Here is a 10658-nt window from a genome sequence, read left to right on the forward strand (position 1 = left end):
ACATATCCTGCATGTTCGGTGGCAGGCTGGCCTCTCTCTAGACTCCGCCCTCCTTCTTCCCACCATTCTCAGTTTGGCTTTCCCATCTAACGTCCTGCCCAGATATCAACATGTCAGCTTTTTTTTTTTTTTTGGTTTTTCGAGACAGGGTTTCTCTGTAGCTTTGGAGCCTGTCCTGGACTAGCTCTGTAGACCAGGCTGGCCTCGAACTCACAGGGATCCACCTGCCTCTGCCTCCCGAGTGCTGGGATTACAGGCTTGTGCCACCACCACCCGATTAACCAATGAGAGTACTACATATTCATAGTGTAGAAAAGGATTGTTCCACAGCAAGTGGATATGCACCCTTAAGATTTAAAGTAGACTTCTCTCTGCTCTGCTCCCCCTCCCCATCTTTCTCTCTCTCCAGGCCTGGCTCTCCTCTTTCTCCTCCCCCCTTCCCCCTCCTAATAAAGCTCTGAAAACTAAAAATAAAATAAAAATAAAAATTTAGGTTTGTGATTCCATTAAGATTCCTTATAAGATTACCTTTCAAGGTAAGTAACAAAGTAATTGGCCCTTTCTTTGTAACTGCAAAACATAGCCTGCCAGTAAAAGACATGACTGAGAAGATTATCTTGCTTACTCACTGTTAATCTATAACAAGTTGCTTGGGTATGAATGTTCATGGGTTCTTGGGATAATTTGTTTTTCACCTGTAGAATGTTTAATCATCTAAGGGATATGGAAAAAATGTTTTTTTTTAAACTTTTGTTCATTGTAATCATTCACTTGAAAAACAGAATGTAACATATTGTAATTTTTATATTTCCTGAAAGATTTTGGTGGGGTATATAAGCTGTAAGGGAAAGAATAAAGATAGAGTTAAAATGGGTTAGAAGGAGAACATCAAGAATGAGAGAGTTAGAAGGAGAAGGAAAACATCAAGAGAGACAGAAGAGACTTTTCTGGGGAGAGATAAGAAAAGAGAATATAGAACACAGAATAAAGAATACAGAAGAATAAAGAAGGAATCCATCAAGAGATGTGTGAGTGTCTTAACCCCCTCAGATAAAAATGTCTAGTACACGCCGACTTTGTGTATTTCCCTTTGAGCCCTGTACTGCTGAGGGCTGGTCCCCCAGGCAGTAATATCTGACTATTTAACAGTGAACATAACTGACCTTTTCCTGGCAAAACAGCTAACACCTTAAGTAGGCTCTGTTTTTAAGGCATCAGAGCCATGATGTCTATAATTTGAAGTGACATGAAATAGCCATTTTTAAAGTGAACCATAATAATAGAACTTTATTCATAGTTTGCCACAGTCTTTGCATATTGTCTTAGGGTTTCTTTCTTACGTTAAGAGGGGAAAATCAGGGCACAGTCACTAATCGAAGCAAAACCAAATTCAACTGTCCAATGGCTGGGATCCACTCAGTATCCCTCCAAAGGGCTTGGACCTCTTCTTCGGCTCCACCCTTTGCAGCACACAGAGCTTATCTTGCTCTGCCCTCTGTATCACTTAGAGGTTGTCTTCTAGGCTTCAGCTGGCTCCAACTCCACTGCTGCTGCTGTTCTTGGTGGCCATGGTATTGGCATCTGTAAAACGCTGGGGTCTTCTGCTGCAACTGGGTGCACTTTCACCAGTAGCCTCCCATAGGCTCTCTAAATGGTGCCAAGCTTCAACTTCTTTGCACAGCCCCTCCAGTCCTGGGCCTTCAACTGCCACTAAGGCTGCACCTTCACCAATGGGCTTTCCTGGCCTCTCACAATTTCAAACCTTAGTTGCTCTCCCTGACCCCTTCATGCCTTCAAAACCATTACCACCAGAGTAACTCTTACTTACACATTACCGAGTCCAGTACAGCCTTGGCTGCCTCTAGAACACAGCTTCTTTGTGATCTCAGGAAACACTTCCCTGAAGATCTCACCTGAGTGATGCTGGTCTCTTTTTTTTTTTTTTTTTTTTTTTTTGTTGTTGTTGTTGTTTGTTTTTGTTGTTTTGAGTCAGGATTTCTCTGTGTAGTTTTGGTGTCTGTCCTGGATCTCACGTTGTAGACCAGGCTGGCCTCGAACTCACAGAGATCCCCCTGGCTCTGCCTCCCGAGTGCTGGGATTAAAGGCGTGCGCCACCACTGCCCTGGTCTCTTCTTAATCACCCCTAATTTCTTAGCTCCAGCTGACTAGCATCAAGTATTCCAGGGAAGCAGTTTTGCTTTAGTAGTTCTGTTATCTTGTTAATCATAGCTGATTCTTCAGCCCCAGCTAACCAGAACTACAGGATCTTAATTCAAAATAACAAATGGCTCTGATAGAGTCTTTAAACTTCTCTCTGAAACTTCACAAGCCAGGCCTCCATCCTCTGCACTGCTCTGAACATTCTTATATTCCAAGCTCCTAAATAACATCCCACTGAGCCCTTAACACTCAATGGCTCTTCTAGCCCAAAGTTCCAAAGTCCTTCCACAATCCTCCCCAAAACATGGTCAAGTCTGTCACAACAATACCTCACTTCACTAGTACCAACTTGTCCTAGGGTTTCTATTGCTGTGACAAAGCACCATGAACAAAGAGCAAGTTAGGGAGTAGAGGGTTTACTTGGTTTATACTTCCACATTGCTATTCACCAGTGAAGGAAATCAGGACAGGCACTCCAACAGGGCAGGATTCTAGAAGCAGGAGCTGATGCAGAGGCCATGGAGGGGTGCTGCTTACTGGCTTGCTTCCCTTGGCTTGCTCAGCCGGCTTTCTCATAGAACTCATACCACCAGTCAAGGGATAGCACCACCTACCATAGGCTGGGCCCTCCCACATTGATCACTAAGTGAGAAAATGCCTTACAGATGGATCTTAAGGAGGCATTTCCTCAACTGAGACTCCTTACTCCTTAAGGACTCTAGCTTGTATCAAGTTGATACAAAAACAGTGGTACAGATACTAAAGAGACTTTTAAGTGTCTCGGGTGCCAGGGGCAGTAGCGGCACACGCCTTTAATTCCAGCACTCGGGAGGCAGAGGCAGGCGGATCCCTGGGAGTTCTAGGATCAGCCTGGTCTACAGAGCAAGTTCTAGGTACAGGCTCCAAAGCTACACAGAGAAACCCTGTCTCGGAAAAAACAACAACAGCAAAAGTATCAGATGAATTTTTTATTAATTTATTTTTTAAGTATACTCATGATATTCATTAATTACACTCATGATATTAATTAAATTTGTGGTATTCACTGGTTACATTCCCAGTATTCATTCAATAATTATATTTATGATATTCATTAATTACATTAATTTTATTGATTTATTACATTCATTATTCTATGTTGTTTTGAATGAACAGCATTTCCTCAATGATACAGTTATCAAGAAATGTAAAGGCCTTTCTCTTCGCCATCTTTCCTCCGGCCTGCCGGCAGCTTTCACCATGAAGATCGAGCTGTGCAGTTTCAGTGGGTACAAGATCTACCCCGGACACGGGCGGCACTATGCTAGGACTGACGGGAAGGTTTTCCAGTTTCTTAATGCAAAATGCGAGTCCACATTCCTTTGCAAAAGGAATCCTCGGCAGATAAACTGGACTGTCCTCTACAGAAGAAAACACAAAAAGGGACAGTCAGAAGAAATTCAAAAGAAAAGAACCCGCCGTGCAGTCAAATTCCAGCGAGCTATCACTGGTGCATCTCTTGCAGATATAATGGCCAAGAGGAATCAGAAACCAGAAGTTAGGAAAGCTCAGCGAGAACAGGCTATCAGGGCTGCCAAGGAAGCAAAAAAGGCTAAGCAGGTATCCAAGAAGACAGCAATGGCTGCTGCCAAGGCCCCTACCAAAGCAGCACCTAAACAAAAGATTGGGAAGCCTGTGAAGGTCTCAGCTCCCCGAGTTGGTGGAAAACGCTAACTTGGTAGATCAAAGTTTTGAATGAAGATCAATCTCTAACTCTAAAAAAAATAGAAAAAAAAAAAAGAAATGTAAAGGCACTAGGATAGAAGAACTGAATGTAAGATTAGCAAGGATCCTTTACACTGAAGTTTAATGTTGGCAGTACAGGTCCAAAAGCCCTGCACAAAGGACAAGAAGCAAAAGCAAACACCTGAACTGAGCTAACCTTCCCAGACTGAGCCCGACCACAACTCTACAGCCATTCTTGGTTCTTGCGTCACTGCCTATCCCAGTTGATAAACAGCTAGTTAAGCAACAAAAACTATCCATGGTGAAGCAACTTTAAAGCCACTAATTGGTTCAGTGAATTACAAGGCCACAGCTGTTCTTAGTTCCCGCTGGAGTGAAACCTGAATAAGAGGAAGTGGGTTAGTTGGTAGAGAATGGTAGAAAGTACACCAATCTTCAATATATTTCAAATCTTGACACACTGCAGCACATTGGAGTCTTTCTTTTTAAAGATTTATTTATTTATTATACAGTATTCTGCCTGCCTGCCAGAAGAGGGCACCAGATTTCATTATAGATGGTTGTGAGCCACCATGTGGTTACTGGGAATTGAACTCAGGACCTCTGGAAGAGCAGCTAGTATTTTTAACCTCTGAGCCATCTCTCTGGAGTCTTTCTTATATCTCAGTGCCTGGGAACAATTGTTTGCTGATCTGTTTTTCCTGTGTTTCTATTCTCAATCTACAAAGGAAGAAATTGAGTTTAAGGAAAGAACATGAGAAAGCCTTAATCCAAGCTGCTTTCATCTCTTCTGTTCCACTGTGATGGTTTCTCCATGGGCTTTCCCAACAGTTTTACCCTCTATATCCTATCCATTGTCTTCTTAAAAAACGAATCTGATCATGTCCATGCCTCTGCGTATAGTTTGTATTTAGAAAGAAATGCAAGGCTGGTAATACAGCTCACAAGGGATTGCTTCATCTAGCCTCTTCAGGCCCTTCCATTTGTCTGGTGCTATGCCCTTGCTTTTTGATTGGTACAGTCCAAGCATTAGTTTTTTCAAGTCCTGGAATCTGGCCTTTAACCAGCTAACACTTTTGTACTCTTCTTGGTTCCACAGTGATTGACCTCCACTTCCTTCTGAGCATTTTCACAGAGCTAGCCCTTCCCACTTCCCCTCAACCAATATTCTGTCAGTATTCTGCTTATTTGTTTTCCACTGCTTTATCAGATTGCAAATTATTTTCTTCACTTTCTTTGCCTGACAACTAAAATGTCAAAGTCCATGAAGGTAGGGATATTATCTGCCTTGTCTACAACTTTGTTTCTAACATTCTGAAAAGTGCTGAGCACATGAGAACTGATCAAATACTTGATGAATAAACAGGATACTTGGGCATGCTGCCATGATCAGCAACGATTAAATGCAATGGAATAAGGCAGTGAGGATATAGTTCAGTAGTAAAGTGCTTACCTAGCTTTCAATCCCTAGTAGTGAAGAAAGAAAGAAAGAAAGAAAGAGAGGAGAGAGAGAGAGAGAGAGAGAGAGAAGGAATGGTGATGTGCTTCTCTAACCCAGCACTCAGGAGGCAAAAGACACTGAGGCCAGCCTAGGCTATACATAGTGAGACCCTGTCTCAACAACAAAAACAAGCGGGGTAGTGGTGGTGCGCGCCTTTAATTCCAGCACACAGGAGGCAGAGATGGGTGGATCTCTGTAAATTTGAGGCCAGCCTGGTCTACAGAGTAAGTTCCAGGAAAGTCAGGTCTACACAGAGAAACCCTGTTTTGAAAAACAAAAGGAAGGGAGGGAGGGAGGAAAGGAGCGAGGGAGGGATGGAGGGAGGGAGGTAGGGAGGGAGGGAGGGAGGGAGGGAGGGAGGGAGGGAGGAAGGAAGGAAAAGATTTAGTACCAGCTTTTCTGGGTGTTTTGAAAAGTAGGTGTTTGTTTTGTTTTCTAAAAAAAAGGATACTAAAATTACTATTTCACAAGATCTCAATCTGTGGAAGATGACTGCATTCTATATCAGCCTGACAGGAACTCCAGACCCCAGTGGGACCAGGGAAGTTGACTTAGGAGGGTCCTGTTGCAGTCCAGAGCAGTCAGGACAAATTTACTATCCAAGTTGTCCATCATAGACAACACTGTTCACAATCTGAGTGGCTGCACATCACCTGCCTCTTCTCTGCCCATCCTCCCATCCACCATCTTCCACACACAGCGATGCCACACAAAGCAACATAAGTGGGGCTGTAATTGTGACCACCCCTATCTCAGGCTTAGGCCTTCTAGCATTAGTTCAGGAGCTGCTGAGATCCACTTGACCCTGTGGTCCCCACGCCAGAATCCCTGAGCACCCGGACACACACAGGAGTTTGAGGAATTAATAAGAATGAATAAAACTGGAGGTGCTAACTGCAGGGTTCGGGGTCCTGACAACCTTTCCCTCAAAGGACCCCACTCTCCTTTCTAGAACTCCTGACTCACAATCTGAGAATTTCCTTAAATCTTCAGTGACTTCCAGGCTCCTTCTTCAGTCCTTCAGTGTCTGCCTTGTGGGGACTCTGAGTTCTCTCCTGTCGGCCTCTGGATCTCTCACAGATTTGAAAAAAAAAAAAAAAAAAAAAAAAAAAAAACCATGACTCTCTACCAGAAAAAAAAAAAAAAAAAAAAAAAAGGAAGGGAGGGAGGAAAGAGGAAGGAAGGAAGGAGGGAAAGAAAGGTTTTAGTACTAGCTCTTCTGGGTGATTTGAAAAGTAGGTGTTTTGTTTGTTTTGTTTTCTAAAAAAAAAAAAAAAGGATACTAAAATTACTATTTCACAAGATCTTGGAGGTAAAGATTTATAAATTATATATCTATTTAAAACCTTGCACTGAGGATGTAGTTTAGTGGTTCAGCACTTGTGTGCACAAGTGTGGGGAAGACCCTGTGTTCAATCTTTAATATGTCTTTAAGTCTTCTGTGGGTCTCCACTGCTCTTAAGATAAAGTCTGTTGCTGGAGGGCTTCTCTCCAGGTTCCCCAAGCCCCGCAGTCCCACAATCCACTTATAAAATAATCACTCAGACGCTTATATCACTTATAAACTGTATGGCCGTGGCAGGCTTCTTGCTAACTGCTCTTTTATCTTAAATTAACCCATTTCTATAAATCTATACCTTGCCACGTGGCTGGTGGCTTACCAGAGTCTCTACATGCTGCTTGTCCTGGCGGTGGCTGCAGTCTCTCTCCTCCTTCTTCCTGTTTCCCCAATTCTCCTCTCTCTTTGTCCCGCCTATACTTCCTGCCTGGTCATTGGCCATCAGCGTTTTATTTATATAGAGTGATATCCACAGCACTTCCCCTTTCTTCTTTTTTTAAAAAGGAAGGTTTTAACTTTAACATGGTAAAATTACATATAACAAAACAATTACTGAGCAAGAATTATAGTTACAATATTAAAGAAGATGTCCTATCTATCTTATATTTGTGAGTTTAAGGTTTTATAGCTAACTTATCTTTTATCATAACTGAGGAAATTACGACTATCTAGTCTTCAACCACATCAAAGACCTGAGAAGGAACATAATGGTACCTGAGAAATGGTAGATGGATGTAAGCAACTTTCGGGAATCTTGCAAGAGTAGACCAAGACAGCTGGCAGCCTGGACAGTCACCTAATGTTTCTCAGCATTGCTGGTGCATTCAAATTGGCTACAGGCCTAGAGTATCTGACAGACCATTTTTAGAAGCAGGAATTTTAAGAGACCATCTTACCCTGTCTTGGCAGAGTACAGTGGTCGCTTTCCTTGTGTCCCGCTTGTCCAGAAAGGACAGCATTGCATTTGTACTGTCAGCCATCAAGGCAAGGGCAGTTCTTTGCCCAGTAGGCCATTTTGTGCCAAGAAGACAAACTTCCAAATGGAAATGTCTTAGAAGCCCAACATTCTCTCGGGATCAAATTGGTGCAGCCAGGAGCAATTGTGTCTCACGTCAACAGAATTCTAAGTTATTTAAATGCCATATTCTCCAGGTCTATGAAGTGTTTGAAGATTACCTATCTATCTGAAATATATCTATGTATACCTAGATTACCTATCTATCTGAAATATATCTATGTATACCTAGAAGACTTAACTAACATGGCTACAGATATGATTATCATAGATGACTAATTATTAATCTATTTTTTAATTATCCATTACAATTTTAAATGAGTTATATAAACACAATACCTCAAACAAGAATAGAAACATATATATATATATATATATATATATATATATATATACAGTATAACAAAATCAACCTCAAGTCTGTATCAATGAACCAAAATCTATACCAATGTAAAAAATTTTAAGCATAAACTAAAATCTATACCAATGTAAAACATTTTAAACAAGTTGTTCTTTAAAAGTAGGTTCATTAATCTACCCTTTTATCTTATCATCTCCATATCCTCCTATATATCATATCCCCTTTTCTTTTTCAGAAAGAGATCACATTTATAATCAACCTGTTTTAAATAAAAATATTGGTTTTTCTCTGTCCCACACCAGAGGGCTCTTCTGATTTGGGACACAAGAATCCCTTAGCCATTTTTTTTTTAAAGCAATATGTCTGGGTTTAGAGGGGGAGTGAGCCAATTCCACCTCTAAAGCCAGTTTGGTATATTTGGGAATTTGGGCGTAGCATCTCTTACTACTTCCTGCTGGAGGGGGGCGCTGTATCTTATGGGGACGCAAAGAAAATTTTAGACCTATGGGGTAGTCCGTGAGGCTGTATTGTGTGAACCAGTTGCCTTGAAACCGCTCTGGATGTTGGATCATCTGGGCCATGGTGTCATCGGAGTCCTTTCAGGGGGTCTTGGCTGGTGAAACCTGATGTATCTTAATCTGGAACAAATCCACAGCCTCTGGCTTTCTGTGGAAACAAAAGCAGAACCTCTTTTCCAAAGTAACATATCCTTATATCCAAATTTTGAAGTCAAGGTACCTTTAAAATATACATTTTGGCATAACTCAACAGCTTTTGTAATCAAATGTTTTTGTTTAGTTATGAATATCAAAGAGAACATAATCCAGATTCTCTGTGTGGTAGCCATCTTTATGTGGCTTATGTTTTATATTACCTTGAGCCTTGAGCCTATTGCTTTAAACTGCACCATTGTAAGCCTGAAACGGCGCTGTGGCTGCTGGCTCCGCCCACTTCAGCTTCCCAACATGGCGGTGGTACGTTTTCCGCCAGCTCTGGGAGTCATCAAGTCTCAGAAATAGTGGGTCTATGCTTCTTATCAAAGCAGCGTGTAGCCCAGAAACCTCTTTTTTTTTTTTTTTTTTTTTTTTTTAAATACTAGTAAAGACTAAATCTACCACACAGCTTAATTTGCCGCTGGCAGATGCCTCATTTCCGCCATACTGCCGGTCAAACACACCCGCCAGGAACCCGCCAGTGTCCAAACTTGAGTTTTGCCGCATCTAGCTGCCCGTATGAGACAAGAAGCAGGAACCTGGTTTTGGCTCTGTTTAGAATTGGTTATTAAATATTCTCAGGTTTAAGGTGGAAACTCGAGCCGGTCATTTCCTAACACAGATTGGACCATCTGCTGTTGAATTACCTATTGAACCACATCTCTCACCATAGCCCTCCTCCACCCCCAACTTATTTTCTGACTCAGTTGCTATTTTAGGGTCCAGTCAGAAGGTATTTTAAACACAGGCAATGTGATAAATGGAAGTGTTAAAAAGAATTAGAAGAGTAAAAAGATATGTTTCCCCAGAGACTTGGAGCTGGAGAAGTGTGAAAATGATGCTATCTACCCTCGGCCACCAATGCTGTCTGTGACCGCTGTGCTGTTGAAGGGAATGCAAAGGTATCCACCCTTGTTACCTCCACTGCCAGTGAAGCTGATGTAGTGACCCTGCCAAGGCTGCTGGTGAACCCAGGAGGATTCAGTCATTGGCTGCTGTTGCTGCCACTAGTGGAGATGCCTGCAATGTGGAAGAACATGGTACACACACATACACACAAAACACCTACCACCATCTTTCTTCGAGGCTTTCCACTGGCGAAACCTGGCCAATAGCCAGTTGGCAGAGAGATCAGGGAAATGTAACTTGCTGGCTTTTTGTCCCCTGCAATGCAGAGTGAAGCAGAACTGGAGTTGAGAGCCAACAGACAGACTCTTGGCACTGCTACCCCAAACATTTTCGCATCCCAGACACTTGCCATGCTGTTTCCCTTATGGACACTTGTTCTTCTGTCTGAATGTACACTCGCATAATTGGCCGTGCTTTCTTCTTGCTTGCTTCGGTTCTCAGTGTAGATATCCCATCTTGTAGGGTTCTTTCCTTACTTCTCCTAACTTAGTCAAATTCCAATGTTCTGGGGTCTCAGAATATTCTGTATTATCCTTCTCTAAACAATCATCACCCTGTCTTGGTTTGGCTTATTGTTTTGTTTGTTTGTTTTTGAGACAGGGTTTCTCTGTGTAGTTTTGGTGCCTGTCCTGGATCTCACTCTGTAGACCAGGCTGGCCTCGAACTCACAGAGATCTGCCTGGCTCTGCCTCCCAAGTGCTGGGATTAAAGGCATGTGCCACCAACTGCCCAGCTTGCTTTGTTTTTTTTGATAGGGTCTCTCATGTATCCCAAGTTAGCCTCAAACATTCTCTGTAGCTGTGTCTGTCCTTGAACTCTTGATCCTCCTATCTTTACCTTCCAAGTGCTGGGACTACAAATATGTCATGACTGGTACTCCCTAGCTTCTAACTCGGTTTTTCTGTTCTGTATTTGTGGTGGCTTGAAAGAAAATG

The 10658-nt window shown here is 42.3% G+C and overlaps 1 protein-coding gene across 1 annotated transcript; it reads left to right on the top strand.

The window, feature by feature from the left end:
* Window positions 1–3330: 3330 nt before the first annotated feature.
* LOC114708786 (60S ribosomal protein L24-like) lies at window positions 3331–3939 on the top strand. The gene has a single exon (XM_037205612.1). It carries the CDS (start codon window positions 3400–3402, stop codon window positions 3871–3873), a length of 474 nt encoding a protein of 157 aa, XP_037061507.1. The 5' UTR covers window positions 3331–3399; the 3' UTR covers window positions 3874–3939.
* Window positions 3940–10658: the final 6719 nt, after the last annotated feature.

Source organism: Peromyscus leucopus, chromosome 5 (assembly GCF_004664715.2).
Source record: "Peromyscus leucopus breed LL Stock chromosome 5, UCI_PerLeu_2.1, whole genome shotgun sequence".
NCBI lineage: Eukaryota > Metazoa > Chordata > Mammalia > Rodentia > Cricetidae > Peromyscus > Peromyscus leucopus.

What these genes read in the sequence shown, in the direction of transcription:
- LOC114708786 (XM_037205612.1), top strand. Translation starts at nt 3,400, where the DNA reads ATGAAGATCGAGCTGTGCAGTTTCAGTGGGTACAAGATCTACCCCGGA.